The sequence below is a fragment of the Montipora foliosa genome, chromosome 1, assembly GCF_036669935.1.
Source record: "Montipora foliosa isolate CH-2021 chromosome 1, ASM3666993v2, whole genome shotgun sequence".
NCBI classification, from domain to species: domain Eukaryota; kingdom Metazoa; phylum Cnidaria; class Anthozoa; order Scleractinia; family Acroporidae; genus Montipora; species Montipora foliosa.
Window position 1 is genome coordinate 17,402,142 of NC_090869.1, and position 16,824 is coordinate 17,418,965.

At 39.7% G+C, this 16,824-nt stretch overlaps 2 protein-coding genes across 4 annotated transcripts in view; both read left to right on the forward strand.

Moving 5' to 3' along the window:
• The first annotated feature begins 331 nt into the window (after positions 1-331).
• On the forward strand, positions 332-9,090 carry LOC137991509 (uncharacterized). 3 transcript variants are annotated; one of them, XM_068836585.1, is made up of 3 exons: positions 332-732; positions 2,799-2,888; positions 6,946-9,090. In XM_068836585.1, exon 3 carries the CDS (start codon positions 6,987-6,989, stop codon positions 8,274-8,276), a length of 1,290 nt encoding a protein of 429 aa, XP_068692686.1. In that variant the 5' UTR covers positions 332-732; positions 2,799-2,888; positions 6,946-6,986; the 3' UTR covers positions 8,277-9,090. The 3 variants fall into 3 exon arrangements, with proteins under 3 accessions (XP_068692686.1, XP_068692692.1, XP_068692700.1); XM_068836591.1 differs by lacking the exon at positions 332-732 and adding an exon at positions 1,242-1,259; XM_068836599.1 differs by lacking the exons at positions 332-732; positions 2,799-2,888 and adding an exon at positions 3,557-4,562.
• Positions 9,091-12,415: 3,325 nt separating this feature from the next.
• LOC137991529 (cytosolic iron-sulfur assembly component 2B-like) overlaps positions 12,416-16,824 on the forward strand; it is a 7,963-nt gene continuing 3,554 nt past the window's right edge. The window contains exons 1-3 of the mRNA XM_068836606.1: positions 12,416-12,627; positions 14,858-15,063; positions 16,447-16,492. Of these exons, the coding sequence (XP_068692707.1) occupies positions 12,507-12,627; positions 14,858-15,063; positions 16,447-16,492 (373 nt within the window). The 5' untranslated portion in view covers positions 12,416-12,506. The remainder of the gene's footprint in view (positions 12,628-14,857; positions 15,064-16,446; positions 16,493-16,824) is intronic.

The window sequence follows — 16,824 nt, forward strand, 5'->3', positions numbered from 1 at the left end:
CACAAACTGTTTCAATGCTAATTAGTTTGTGACGTCAAGTAACCCACGCCTCCCTGCCTCTGCTGTGTTTGCGACAAAACAATCAGGCTTTTTTAACTTTTCGTAACTTGTGCGGTATATGAAGGAAAACGACAAAATATTTTCGAAGGTGGAGATCATTAGTAAAATATTACTGACAACGAATGGTTAATGTTAACAGGTGCCGTGATAGAACTTGTTAGTTAATTGACATAAACTTTCCCGGAGGGTCTTTAGCGCTAATTGAAATGTTCCATTAGCACTTCTGCTGAAAAAAAAAACTGCATTTAAAAGAGAAAAACAAAACACAAAAACCGTAAATTGAAAGACAAAAAACGCAACTTAGATAATTGGAAGTTAATGGCAAACGTTAATTTTAGTATTTAGTTTCATGGACATTAACGGCGTCAAGTGAAGTGTTGAATTTGCATTGCAAGTTCAACCTGCTGTTTCAAATGGCATGCAAGCAAACTTCAAACGCACGAAACAGAACAAACGCATCGGAGCTTGAAACAACTGGACGAGCAGGAAATAGAACACAATTAACGGGCGAGAAGTCTGAACAAACTCGAGTCAGTACTTAGTAACAAACAATCAACGACAAAAACAATTCTAGGAAACAAGCTGAAGACCAGCTGTTTTAGTGAGGGATCAATTCAGCAACTTCCAATTGCGATAACAGCAAATTAAAAGATCCTCGGCGCCAGTGAAAAGGTATTGCGCAGTACCAACTACTTAGTTACAACGAAATCTAGCTTAATTTGCTGGTTTATCTACTAAATCATTATTGTCAAACATGCACAAATTCGAAGGGAAATTTTTCGCGTAACATATCTGATGCCACAACACTGACAAACTAGGCAATTATTACAGATTCATTCCATTTTCAACCGGACCGGACTCAAACTCTTATGCCTCGCTACAAATAACTTGCTGGTGATAGCTGCTGGTGATAGAAATCAACTGACAATAAATTAAATCTTGAAACGGGGAGGATCTCTTTTCCGGACAAGTGAACGTTTAGAATCAACGGCGTATACTTTCGCCGATTGGAAGCAAATATATATTTATAAATGCAAGAGAAGTGAATTTCCTCGACAGTAATTTCCCTGTGCAACAAGTTCGACTTAACAATTCTTCAGATATCAAAAGGTTTAGTTGCTAATAAACTACAATGTTTCAGCAGACGTTTTCCATGTGGCTGAATGCGGGTGGCCATTCCTTTCTGCCAATCATTTTGGGTGGGTGAGTTTTGAGACAACTGGGAATCATGAAAGTTCTCTGACTACTAAATATAAAAATACACTGCATGATCTATAATAAGTTAAGTTTTACACGAGACATCTGAAATAAATAAAATGACGCTATACGCAAACGAAGCAATGTTCCTAAATTTACGGAATTGCTCTCGATAATGGAGTTAATAAATTTATCCAGGTGCAATAGTGAGCTAGTTTCGTGGTACTAAGGCGAAAGGGCAACAGGTTTTGGACCAGTAGACGACCTGCATACGGTGAGAGAAAAATGGATCCAGGCTTTCAAAATCTACCTCGCGTTTGATTAGACAAAACGAAATAATAGGCACGGTTGCAAAACAAGGCGATTCCACCTTCTTTAATGGCAACTACTACACACCACTTCCAATTCTTGGTTTGCACCCACGTGACACGGCGGCCATGTTGGATGGCAATACAATACAATTTCTATTCGCAGTTTTTGCATAATAATAAAGCTTAGTTCCCAGCGGATAGACAGCGGGTTATGTTTTTTTATGGCGATTTCAACAAAAACAATTAATTAACAACTGCAGCTTTATTCAAACCATTCTAGAACTCTTTACGTTGTTGGTATAAAAGTTTATTCCCTCTGCTGCTCTCAATTTTGGCTCACAAGTTTTTGTTTCAAATACGCACTAACTAGCTGAAGTATTGATTAAAAGTCAAAGTAACTAAATTCATGGACAACAACGAAAGTGTTGTCTTTCCTTAGTTGGCGGGCATGACGATAGGCAGAAATCAATCTAATGCACTGAGCAACACCGAAAATAATCGGACAATATTCGCCTGCTGTCAGCTTTTTTAGCACCTTCAAACTGTCCTCATTTTCTTAAAGGTCTTAGCTGATGTAAACATGTTACGTCTTGCGTGGTAGCAACGGTGTTGAATGTATTCGCGCGAGAAATGAACGGTGTGAATGCGTGAATTATGAATGCCCTTGTATGGTACTGCAACATTTCCGACACTGGAGAGTAACGGGCGCTAAATCTAGAAATGTTATTTAACGCTTTATTTTTTATGTATATTGTGTTTTTTTTTACTATTTACAAATGTTACAAGAGTTGCTATGCCATTTATAAGTAACACATTCAAAGGCATTCTTGATTCATAAAACGCAAGATAAGCAACACTTTATGCACCACAAATTGAAGGCCTGCTTGGTTGATTTGCTTCTTTCCAATTAACAAGTACGATTAACACGTACATAGCCCGCTTTACACTAGCCCAAAAATCTGGCACGACACATCGAAATCTCAGTACCGTACCCATACTTTTCATGCACGGCACGGTAAATTTTTCGTGTGTAAACAGAACAAACAGAAGGCTTATTTAGTCACCCGTGCCAGAACGTCGAGAGGCGCCGAGTACATCTCTGGAGGTGTGCTTGGTACTCCAAATATTGGTACCGTGCTGGGCCACGATTTTGGAGTGCCGTGCCAGTTTATGCGTGTGTGAAAGGGCTTTCATTTAATTGTTGCTAAACTCTTCACTATTATGATGCAGAAACTTACGCTAGAAAACAGCTGTATAGCAGAGAAATCCTCAAAGAAAAAGACTGAGGAGAAGCATGGTCATGAGGATCTTGAAAAAAAGGTGAGTTTACTGACACGATCAACTTTCTGCACCGGCAATGTCCCCTCTATTAACTCAGCTTTCATTCAGGTCGGAGTAAAGGTCAACCGTATGATAGCATGTTCTTGAAAATGAGCCACTCAGACGGCCAGGAACCTGGAGGGTGCATGGCTCACAGTCCACTGACTCGACAGAATTTGGTAGTTTTTGCAGAGTTGATAAAAGTAAATTGACTCATGTACCATACGGAGATTTAAAAAATGACGTTTCTTGCAATAGCTCTTTGTAAAAGAGGGCGCCTGAAGCCCTAACGTCAGTTTTTCAATCCCCTCTAGGGAGTCAATTTACTGTTATCAAGATCCGTTCATAAAACCAAATGTCGTGGCTTCTGTCAGTTAGAGACTAGCTTCATCGACTGATTGACTTACGGCTTACAACATAGTGACTGACTGACTGAATGATCAAGTCATCAGAGATTGCTCGATAGACACTTAACATAGTGCAAAATAACACGACGACATTCAATTTCACGAAAGCCAGGAAACACTTATAAAGATATCGGTGTAAACTCGCGCAGCACATGCAACATGCCGGAACTATGCAAATAACTTTTAAGATGGCTACATCTCAATACTTATAATATAAATTACAATTGCTTTATTAGGGTTCCATGCTTAGCCGAACACAAACTCGAGCACTCTACGAGTTGGGGAGATTGTAAATCGAATCAAGCAAAATCACATGAAATTAAAGCAGATCAACTGTTGCTTCTTGCATGATGGAAGGAAAAAATTGCACTACCTGGAGGAGAATTTCTCCGCAGAGCCGGGTGAAAAAAACAAAAAATTCAACCCACTTATTACGCGACTCCCTCCGAGAATTGAAGCCGGGACATATGCAGTGCTTTAGCCGGTGCGCCAAGCCTGCTTCCCCTTGAAATTGCATAATTTCGTCGGATTAGTCTGGAGATTTCCAGCATTTCATTGCCGGTTTAGTGACACCATCATGGCTTCCGGATCGTCAAGTGAAAGGAAATCATTCTAAGAAAAGTACCCATACAAGTTTTTAAACGCTTGAAACTTTAAAATAAATTGAAATAGCTGTATTTCGAGAGCTCTACGAGCTATTCCTTGGTAACCACAGCAACCAGAAAACAATCGAATCTCAGCATTCGTTCAAGTTGCTTGTGCGAACCGGAGGTGAATTGAAAAGGGTGCTTGTCCTGCTCGAGGAAAAAAATGTTTACAAAATAAGCCTTTTTCGCATTAAGATTCTCTCAAATGAAATTGATGATATTAACTAGAGGCAGTGATTAGGATTAGAATATCTGGCACATTGCTCCCCCAACAACATTTTGCCTAAATCCCTTCACTCACAAGAACTAGCTTGCGGTTTAGCAGGAAAATTTCTTATTATTTCGATTTGAGCCAAATTATAAATGATTTAAGAGGCTTAATGGATTCGACGCCAACTTTTGTACTTTCTTTTATTCTGATGCAAAATGTCTGTAGCGCTGTCTTGAAAATAAATAATAGTATGCAGGAAAAACATAATAAATGGCAGGTGCTAAGCTAGCAGGAACCCACACTATCATCCAAACTCTCATATATTAAGTGACTTTTGGTGAACGAATTCGGCGCCTCTCCAGTCCTCGCAGAACGTAAAAGACAGCAGAGAATCCACACTCATTTTTTCGTAAGTCTTTTTTGTAACGTTTCTGTTTTAAACAACTACGAGCGCTTATTGTCAATCTCCTTGACGACACCAGAGAAAACGCGCTGAATGCGTACGATAATCTTAGCAAATGATTCAAAGCTTTCTCAAGTCGAGAAGATTAATTTCCTTTCATAAGAAGGTAGTAATTCAAGTTGAGTCTAGTATTTAACTGGCTTCTTAAAGAACCAAATTTGAGAATATGAAGGAGTCTCAAGATGTGCTTATTTGTAAATTCTCCTGAAACAAACTATGCAACAAAAGTGATCTTTAACTTGTTAGAGCTTGAGTCGTTCTCTATTATTAACTAAAGACTATCGAATTTTTGTATGTTAAATTTTCAGGCCGAATATAAAATTCTACTGGCATAACAGTTATCTCCAACAAAGTTATACGAAAGTCTCACGCATTTCCCAACTGATAACGTCAATTCAAATATCGACGAGTTATCTCCCTTGGCAGGAGAAATTTTTGTTGTAAACTGACTTTAAGAAAGAAAACCCGTTGAATAATGGAATGAATTATGAAAAGACTGACATAACTGTAAAATTTCGTAAAACCTTGCATTAATATTCAGCTTCGGTTATTTCGACGAAAAAGGCAGTAAATGAAAAGGAAAACTCGACAACTCGTGGTCACCAAGTCCATATTAAATTTCCCAGAGGTGTTTTTTATATAAAACATAGGGATCACAATATTTTTTCATTTTCCTAAAACTGAAAACCTTTTTCTCCTTAACGCCGTCATATATGAATGTTTAAAGAGAAGAAATGCCATAGAGCGATAGTTCAGTTCCCGTCTAGAGTTTCAGATTCAAGTTACTGAACACGGAACGCCATTAAAAGCCTAGATATCTATGGGTCCATTACATTTTCATGACATAGAAAATCAGTTATTAGTGCATGGAAAATAAGCCTATAAATTAACTGCAGTACTTGCCTGCCACAAAACTATTACATTAGTACAAACTTCAAGAACTTTCCTTTATAAACCCTTTACAAAGAACTAAGTATCAACGGCTACGAACGAATAAATAAAAACACTTCATTCTGTCCTGGCTTTCTTTATTTGAATCATTACATCCGGATAATTTCAATCTGAAAGCCTTTAGAATGAAAAATCAATAAAAACACCCGAGGTACGCAGGCTTTTTTCCTAATTAAGTCGCACAAAAATAGAAATGATCACACCTGCTTAGACCCAAAACTGACAGATTCCACGGAACACTAGTGTGAGCATAACAAAGAAAGCGACACTGACAAATAGCAACTGAGAAATAACTGTCAAAACTTCATACTTAATTTTGCTTGCAATCGCATTACAATACTTCTTGCAATTCTAGATGATTTAACTCTTAAGGATGCTCTGTATCTCTACAATAAAACAATTGCACAGATGTCTTTTCAGTGATTTTATAGGGTCTCTAGTTCGCGCGACTGAAACACGAGCCAAAGACCACAATATCGTTTGCTCGAAAGAGACTGGAAACTGAATACCATTCTTCCTCTTAGAGACCCATACAAGCCCTGATCTTCGGCACTTTACGTACTGACACTACCTCACCCTAGTAAGTTTTCCCTAGTCAGACGCCAAACCGATTCTCCGGTCAATTTATGGAGAGGTATTTTCTCCTACTTTTTTCAGGAAAAAGAAATCAATTACCTGAAAAACGATTTCAAAGTTCACTCAATGAATACTCAGTACTTCCTCCAAAAAGTGATCAGTTTGATTTCGGGTTCATAATATACAATTCGTTCACTGCAACTAAACCGGCAACATTTTATGACCAAATCCCTAATTTCCGACAAAACGTGAGCAAACGAGTCTCAAAGAAGGAATTTGCAATTTCCTTTTAATTCTTATCTAAATTGCACCAAATTTTAAACGAAATAATGCAGTCAAGGTGCCGCCTTAGATGATAGACATGGGCTTTAAGATCATTAATTCCTTCTATTCGCTGATTCAATTCTTCGTCACAACCCTTCGGAAACTTTGTCGACGATAATCTCTTCCGATTTGTTCAAAAATACCGTTCTCTGAAAGCTTGGTCGAGTCAAAACAGCTAATACTCGTGGATGCATGCAACAAGCACTGTAAAAGTCTATCAGATCTCGAAAGTTGCTATAATAATTATTTTTAGCATAAAACGCTCAAATGATCATCACCTCTTTATAGACCCAGACAGTTATAATGCTGGCGACTACATTTAAGAAACTTAATCAGTATTTAAGATGTTTTCATAACTGATACCGAGGTGTCCTACTTTTTAGACAATTAAAGTTTATTTTTTTTTTCTCTTAAGTGACTTCCTGTGAATTTCATTTCGTCTCTGTGAATGTCTTGCCATCTTACTACCTTATTTCAGGTTTCCGTTTGTACGTGGTTTCTTCCCTCGAGGGGCAAAATATGACCAGGGTCCAGTCCAACTGGGAACAAAATCAATGGCGTTCCGGTCATCTAAGGCACTACCAGGTACCAGTACCTTGCGAAAAGGGCCCCAGTAGAAATTCATTGCTGCAATGCAATAGAATGCCAGTGAAGATTAAAAATCTCGAGCACAGCATTCACCAACTACGCTTGAAGCAGCTTAGGAGCACTATAGAGAAGAATTTGAATAAAAGGAAGTCTACCTCTCCTTTTGTAACGAGGGTAGAAATAATAAAGACCAGGAAAAAGAAGCGATCTAAATCGACTGATTCCGTATCGCCAAGGGAAACAAACACAAACAAAGGAGTTAGTTTTATTATCACGAACAACAAAAAACAAGGTGACAGCTGCTCCGCTAGAAACGCTCTACTTTGTGAAACTATGGATACAAGACAGGCGGATATGAACGACGAAAATGCGCTTGAACACAGCGATTTTGCGGAAGCCTCGGAAATAACAGGGTTGGAGATGGACGTTTCCAAAGAGAGCACAAATAACCTTTATCTCCCTGAAATACCAGATGAAGAACGTGAAAACGTGGAATATCTAATAAAGTGCCTTAACCGAAGAATTCGGAATCCCATTAAGGAATACCACAGGCCTGTAAGCTCAAGTCGCCCAACGGCTGCATACGCAAGGCCTACTAAGGGAGAGATAGCTTTAAGCATGAAGGGACCAGTGCTACTGCCTCCTGTTTCGAAAGCTGTCAAGGCCGCTTCAACTCAGGCTAACGAAAAGGAAACACGATTAGATGTGAAATCGCTTAGATCCAAACTACCGCACAGTATGAGCGCACGAAATAAGTCAGCAATTTCGTCGGAAAGCGATAGTGTAATCGCGAAAGGTCGGAATGTGTACGGCCATCGTGCAGCCATGTGGTCTGGGCACGGGCGTGTACAATACGATCCACTTGACAGAAACAACCGTCTGTGCCATTCATGCCGGCAGCAATCAGCAATGTTCGAAGTGGGAATTACGGGAGAACGGGCGAAAACTGCGGTCTGTGGGGAAAATAAGCAAAAAAATACTTGCGGCCATTCTGCACAGCAGCTGAGTCAATCGTCAACGAAATCACGAGCCAGGAAAGTGATAAATCGCGACTCGAGGGTCAAACAACACATTTCCTCGCACAATGGAGTAAAATACCCTTATGAAATAAAGGTCAATCTTGATCGACTGAAATCATACGATTACGGGTCGCCAGTTCCTCCGCCTTCCCTGTCCAACTCAGATGATGAAGACATTCAAGCAAGAACCATTCACGGATAAAACTAACTGACCGACACAATGGGATTACACTAAAAACAATTAGAAGTCAATAAGGAAACGCTCCAGTCCGCTGCCGGAGGCCCAGTGGTTTAATCCCGGCCGGAAACAACACTCGGAGCTTAAAATATGACCTGCAAAAGAATTAGGCGCCACTTATCATTTGACAACCCCTAATTGTAAAACCCAGACCTATTTGACAAGGACCACAACATGTAGTTCTCAAAAGCACCCAACGAGCAAATTAAGCAAAAAGCCTTTGGGAGACATTTCTAGGCTCCCTGTAATGTATAAAGACTGTCTTAAGAGATGTTTTTATCACCTAGAAGAATTTGATCTGTTGGGATATCTTATTTTAGGGAATGATATCTTCATTTCAGAAATTGCTAGCTGAACGTTACCTTCTAAGAACTTCCAACCGAACCATTTGCTCATCCGAAACTGCTAGGAGACCTTATTAAGTGACAAAATTGCAAAAATATCCCTTCCGAAAACGCAAGGGACCACTTTTCCCATGGTTGCGAATCTTTTAGGTAATGTTTTAGTAAAGAAATCTATAGTTGTCTGGCAACGCAGAACCGAAATTCTTAGAACAGTTTGACTCTCTCGAACACATATTTCACCAAAGATTATCGTTGGGCGCCTCCGAATTCTGATCTTATGCGCCAATCTTAATGTTTATAATTGCACATTGCAGTCACTATCTAAGACCTCGATAGTTAAGATCCTACAGACAGTTAGTAATGATAATCATTAGTACTGAAAAGCCCCCTTGGGGAGTGCTAATAAAATTTGTATTGAATTGTATAAGCCACAGATGAGTGAGTTACCTGCTAGTGATTTAAGGCACCAAAGTTGCTAGTAACTACTTGCAAGTGCAGATAGAACGTTTTTTGTTATACCCGGGATAAGGTGGAATCAGACCATATTGATTATCATTTCGGACATCATGAAAACCTCATCCAATAATATGACCGTCGGACTTCAAAGAAACCACAAGGAACGTAAAAGACTAGGAGCTCAAATCCCCGATGTTATTCCGGCGGTAATGTTGATTGAGGGTGGGAAAATGCTCGAAGATATTACATGCATCAGCTCTCTAAGATAGGACGTGGTATCAAAACGAGGGGGAATTAGATTGTTGGAAGAACGCTAGGTCCGCTTACCTATTCCGGTTTAAAAAAAATTCACAAGACGTAGCACTTAGAGACTCTGGTAATCAAATAGGGGAAGTCAAATAGGAAATTGCGCATATGATCAGGGGGTGAGCTATTGAGCAAAAATGTTCAGTTTTCTAGCAGCCAGGGGACTCCCCCCTGGATGGAATGCCAGTCCATTGCAGTCGTATAACAGGCATATATCAGGCATTTAACAGTACAAATACTCTTAGTAATTGTCGAATAACAATAATAATAATAATGATAATAATAATAATAATAATAATAATAATAATAATAATAATAATAATAATTGTCGCTGCTAATCGCCGTCGCAAAGTACAGCAACGACGCAGCTCAACAAGGTCGAACCGAAAGCATACAATGGCGTCTCTGGCAGCCGCTATACGGTCCATGTGTGACCTTGGAGCACAGCTTACAGCCAGCTGGAATCGGCTGTATACTGTATGCTGTATTGCTAGTCGGTTCATGCTACAGAAACCGGAGATAAGCGCCGGACTGATGGGCCTTCTAAGCTCGTAACAGACTTCACCTTAGAGCATTGAACCGGAATCGCACTCGGAGTTCACGGGTTCGCCGAATACCGTTGGAGCCAACTGAATTTTCTGGTGTCCATAAGAGACAATTGCTTACATTGTCCAGAGTTTCTCTCTTTCGTCTATAGCCTGCACTTCAAATATATACATTTCCTTCCTATTGAATGTTCAAGAGCACAATATGGATACTAACTGAAGATGATGAATTGATGAATGAATGGTGCTTGAGTACACGTCGGGAGCAGTGCCTTTCGCTGACTGGTCTTTCCACTTGTTTGACCGGCTTTAGAAAATTCAATCCCGGGGTACTCCCAGGGAAAGGGGGAGGGTACTCCCAGAAAAATTGAGTGGGGATGTGCGGCCCGCTTCCTGAAGCCCCTACCCTATTTCAAACCAAAACCTGCGATTTTCCTACCTTATTTCAGACCTGACCAAAAATTTAATACCCTATTTTAGACCTATTTCAGTTGTTACACGGTTGGCTTACTAATTTGAGAAGGACTTTTTCGATAGTCTTATCGCCTTATGATGAAGAAGAAGCTTCTTCTAAAAATCATACTCAATTCAAGACTTGGGTAAACAAACCATACCCTATTTCAGACCAAAATGGCTAAAAAACCATACCCTTTGGGGCCGCACATACGGTCACCTATAACCTATATAGCCCATATTATTATGGGCTATAGAGGTTATAGGGGGACTACCCACCCACCCCTCCTCCACCCACCCGGGAATTCATTGAACCCGCTTGAGCCTTAGCGGTTTGTGTGTAAAAAAGCTCCTGATTGAAGCCGAAAGCTTGGCTGTAGTTTCCTTCATAGCTAACCACTTATCGACAATCTTACACAAACAGCTGTGCATTTCCTTCGTTCAGCGGGATGCTGAGTGCACTTTTATCATCACGATGAAAACCTATACAGGTATTCGCAGGCTAATGATTCGCTAGCTTGCGTGACAGACATATTTCCGGTTTTCGTTTCTCTTCACCTAGCATGCAAACAGGCTCTTCCGTTGAAATGGTTCGCGTTCGAAATATAAGCGTAGTAACCAAGCCCCCATATTTCGACTGCGCGTCATTTCAACGGAAGAGCCCGCTTGCAGGCTACTCTTCATCGAAAAGTAACGTGGAGAGAAACGACAACCTGAAATAAGTCTGTCACGCAAGCTACTGATTATCAACTTTATCCGGTAGTTTCCCTTGCCAATGAAAAGTTAGTTTCTAAAGAGCTAAACTGCGCATAATTCGTATGAATGGCGTGTAACGTTATATGCCTCCTTCTTCAGACGATGCCGCTTACTACAAGGACACAATATAGTGGCCTGGTATTCTGCTGTTAGACTGTGGTGTAACGTCGGTGCGGAGTGGAACACGAAAATTTAGTTTCATCAGAATTGGTAGAGGTTTAATCAACAGAGTTGATAAAGGTAAATGAAACAATGTGTGCACGATTTGTGAGCTGATGTTTCGAGCGTTCACCCTTCGTTAAAACGTTAGTCCTTTGTCTTGTTACTTTACGCCAGCAGGAAATCTGCTGAGCCAAATCCCTGAATATCAGGAAGGTGACGACCTTTTATAGTAAACCATTAACGTTTCAGCTACAGTGTCAAAGGGATGTCATATAAAATTGTCCCACCATTAATTGTGTTTGGGCTTCGCCCGCGCTCCTCCCCCACGAACTCCCGTAGATACTTAAACAAGGAATGGCCTACAATAATCTACAATGACCTACAATGACCTACAATGACCAACGTTGTGGATCGTTGTGGATCATTGTGGGTCGTTCCGGGTTTTACTGACTACGCTACAATGACCTGCAAAGATCTACAATGACCTAAAATGAGCTACAACGACCTACAGTGATCTACAATGATCTACAATTAGGGGCACCCAACGATAATCTTCGGTGAAATATGTGTTCGTAAGAGTCAAACTGTTCTCAGAATTTCGGTTCTTCGTTGCCAAACAGCTACAGATTTCTTAATTAAAACATTACCTAAAAGATTCGCAACCGGGGAAAAGAAGTCCCTTACGTTTTCGGAAGGGACATCTTTGTAATTTTTGGCACTTAAAAAGGTCACCTAGCAGTTTCAGATGAGGAAATGGTTGGGCTATTAATTAACCATGAAGAGTAAAATTATCTGATCTCTTACATGTGTTAATGCGAGACTGTGTCGATTATCGAAAAAGAAAAAAACAAGAACACAAGTCTTTTCTCGTGTTAGCAACATCATTTATAGATAATCATCTACTGATAATAGGACCGTCATATATTTGAATATGACGGTCATATATATTTGAATATGACGGTCAGTTTTGGCCATCATTTATCAATTGCATAAGTACGATATGGTTGAGGAGAATATATAATATGGGATTTTTTTATGCCAGTGGCAACGATGGTAAGCTTAATAAAAAGAAGAAGCTTGTGGGAGAAAGTCGCAACCATTCATTCTTGTTTGGTGAGAGATCTGGGGTTGACTGTCCCATCATTCAACTGGAGCTTTAAGCAAGAAACAAAATGGCGGCTACTTTGCAAAATGCAAACCCTACTATCTTTCTGGCGAAACAAGAGCGAACCGTTCTCCCTCAGGAAGAGGATGATGATGTGGTGGACAAGATAGATGAACGGGAAGTATTTGATATCCTTTTTATTGGTTTGGTGGGTATGGTTACGCAATGTGGAACCCTACTTTTTGGAGAATAACTATTTGCAAGCATGCCCGATCTTGCAGCTGTTAAAAAGTAAACAAAACGCAAAAGCGTTATAGCCTTAAGTAAGCTTTCTTTGCTTTCATTCTGGAGTTAGCGGCTAAACTATGGAATGCTGGCCTACTTTTGAAACAAGTATTGTTTCAGTGGCTAGTCAAATACACCCTGTTGGCAGAGCCTCTCTTTTGCTTGCTCGATTTTGGCGTTCTCGAGAAAGACTATGCATGAGTAAGTTCTTTATTGAGTATGTGCTGCATGGGGCAACCCTAGAACACGGAATCCGGAATCTGGAATCACAGGTCATTGTTTTACCAATAGAGAGAGTAAAAACTATCCTAAAATTTCATAAAAGCTAACCTTTGGCCTAAAAACGTTTGTTTAGGCCTAATTAGGCCTAAGGATAGCTTTTATGAAAGTTTAGGATGGTTCTTACTCTCTGTATTGGTAAAACAATGACCTGTGATTCCGGATTCCGGGTTTTAGGGTTGCCCTGCTGCATGTTGCCAGGATACAGTCTCGAACCCAAGCCTAATATTCCATATCTCGTCGCCATCTTGGTTTTTCACTGTACATTGGGCTCAATTTGAATTATAACCATCAGTTTGAACATTAAACAGATGCTCACTCTGGAAAAACCAGTTTGACAAGAGAAAACAAGATTGGCTAGTCCAAAAGTTCAGGCTGCGGCGGCTTCAAAGAGTTGACGTGATTCAGGCAGAGCTTCCTTTTCTTCTCCTAAGTAAAGAAAACAACAAAACATGACAAAAGGAGGCTCTGCTCACAGGGTGGTCAAATTAAACAAGCATTTTAATACTCTAGTGGCTCTGCGGCTCGCCAGACATGACTGATGAGTCACGGAGCCTTGATGTGTAAGCTGTCGACATCTTTATGCTTCAACTCATGAGCAAACCAATGTTAAAACCTATAACATAGTCCATGTACATCAAATTGTACCGTAATCACAAAAACGGTTGCAAGGCCTGTGAAGCTACAATCGGCGTCAAAATTGTTGAGACACTCTTATCCTTTAGAGTCGATTTCAAGCTTGGTGTGAAAATGGCCCCTTTCCCCACACCCCCAGGACAATGTTGTATTGTTTGCTGTTTCTTACGAGCCTTGTCAACAGCAGTACAACATTGATTGGGGTGGGGAGGGTTATCCTGGAAACATACTTTTTGGACAAGTTTTCTTTGCAAACAATGATGTGTCGTTGCCAGTGTGCTCTGTTGGCAACTGTCAACTAATTTTGTCGCCGATTGTAGTATACACTGACACTCAAATCATGCAAATGCAAACTGCAGCTCACCTTCTGCCAGTCAATAGATCAATTTACAATTCTGTACTCAGGTACCAGGCCTTAGAATAAAAGCGAGGCTGGAGATGACCTTGCTTTGAAAGAAACCTCATTGCTTTTGTTATTTAAATCATGTTGTTGTAATGCGAACAAGTTTCTATTTACGTAAGAAAAACAGTGAGGTTTGTAACAAAACAAGGTCAATTCCAGCCTCTCTTTTTTTTCAAAGGCCTGGTAACTGAGCACAGAACTGTAAAATGGTCTATTGCAGTAAATTATATGTTATGTAGTAGTCAATGATAATTATTCTTTAGTGCCTGCTGAGGAACAAGATACTGTTTGACAAATATATAATTATCTTGATTAAAAATTATTGCAGCAAACAGTGTTTCCATTTCGGGTTGGTATACTCAAGGTTTTTTTTAACCTATGCTTTGCCATCCTTGCTCAGACCTTGAAAAAGAGTGTAGTCTTATTTGCAAAATATGGTAATAACAATTTTCCAAACAGTTCAACTTCTGGTCAACTCTGGTATGGAATAAAACAAACCTTCAAGAGAAGCCAAGAGAGCATAACTCTGAATACCATAAAGCTGCGTCCTGAATCAACTAATTGGTTGAAATTAGCAACTGAAAATAGGTGCCCAGTAAAATGCACGGTGTATGATGTTGGGCAGGTTGCATTCACAGGTGATTGATTAGAAATTTGGAAAATTCTAGAGTTCCAAAATTGCAGGTGCTACATAGTCTGACACTTTGGCCAATTCCTGCTCCAAAGTGGCAAATTATTTTCTTGTAAATTCAGCATAGTACTGTGGGTCAAAATTGTAAACAAAACTTGTTTCAAGATTTCCTTAACTAGCATACATCTTATTCGCTCCATCAATGATCCTGAGCATCCACTTACATTGGAACAGTTAAATGTTGTTGAACAATCATTGGTGGAAGTTGATGATGATAAAGGTTATGTCAAAGTACTTTTCACTCCTACAATACCACACTGTAGCATGGCAACACTTATTGGACTGGCAATACGCGTTCAGCTTCTTAGGTCACTACCGGACAGATTTAAGGTATTTTTAAAAATACTTGGCAGCCATTCATAGTAACCCTTTCACCCTGAAGCTGCCCTCATTGAAGAGTAATATTTGAGGTCGGATTCAAACATCACACTTCTGCTGTATTGAATTCAATTGGATTGAGTTTGACAAAAATTCTACAGCTAATCCAGACATCGAGTTTAATTATTGTGCCTCATTTACATGCACCTGGTCAGCGATAAAAAAAAAAAATAAATAACAGCTGACTTCAATGAGCTCGAAACTTGAGCCTGCCATATAGTCTCATTTTACTGGTGACATTTGCATACATGGAGGGGTGAACGGTCGTATTGTCGTATGGTGACCAAAACCAAATTTTCTCGCACAGTTGGGTTACCATATTTTCTTACCCATGGTGCTCTGCCGTTTGTGTCTAGGCCTAGGGAAAGGGTTACAGTCAAAACAGCTCAAGCATTCCTCTGATGAGCAGATTAATGAGTTCACTATTGTAAATTTGATTTCAGTAATCATTTCAATAATCTGTTCGTCAGATGAATTATGCAAAATTCAAATCAAGCCTCAGTTCAAAAGTCGAATTTTGATGGGAATATTGCTGGCTTCCGGTGTCTGGCCGGCGTGGGAAGATCTGGAAATTTCACTGGTTTACTGATTTGCATAATCTGTCAAACAATGGTCATTTCACGCTTGCAACATTACCTTTCTGTTATCTTACCAGTATTCTCAAACTTGAGACACTTTGTTTTCGACTAAAGATGGACACAGAAATCAATTTAAAAAAAAGGAAAATCACGCTTGTTATGACCTTGGTAGATTATGCAAATTGGACACATCTGTCAAATTCTCACGCCGGCCTGGCACGGGAAGGGAACAGTAATCCAATCAAAATTCGAGTTTTGAACTGAGGCTTGATTTGAATTTTGCGTCATTAATCCGATGACCAGATTATTGAAATGATTCCTGAAATCAAATTTGCAATATTTAATGAACTCATTAATCCGCTCATCAGAGGAACGCTTGAGCTGTTTTGACTGTAAGAAGACTTAAGGTGGCTTACTACAGTTTTCTGAAGAAAAGATCAAAATTTGGAAATCTGTGTAACTTAGGCAACAGGATGTCTCTTCTGAAGTGTTAGTCCTTGCAATTGATGTAAAATGTAATTTTACCTAACAAATAAAATGCAAATCAGGGGAAAATGCTAAGTATAGTGAACAAGCTCCTGGAAGGGGGACTGGAAACTAGACATTTCAAACGCTTTTTTCTAGTTTTGAGAAAAAGGCCTTTGAAATGTCTATTTTCCAGTCCCCCCTCCAGGAACAATGTCTCTGAAGCTTGCAAAAAATCCTCTCTATGAACAGTACACAATCATTATTAATTTTATTTTCAATTTGTTTATAGGTTGATGTAAATGTAACACCAGGAAGCCATGCATCTGAAGAAGCAGGTACTGAACTCTCTCGATTACTTTAAATTTTGAGGGTCATTTTTTCATTAATTTACACGTACATGTACAAGCCAGAGCTCACATATGTAATAATAGTATTGTACTGAATTGACAGCTCATTTAGAGGCATTTTCAGGGTCCATAAAAGAGAACACTGAAATAAACTCTTTTAAATCTTTAAGAACCCTAACTGGCAGGAAGCAGATGGGTTGGACATTTATAAAAGCAGCCGAGCTAGCTAAGTTAAAACAGGACCACCAGAACAACTTCAGCTAGTGGTCAGGGTTGGAGTTGACCTCTGGAACTTCAAATTGAAAGTCCAGCACCTTACC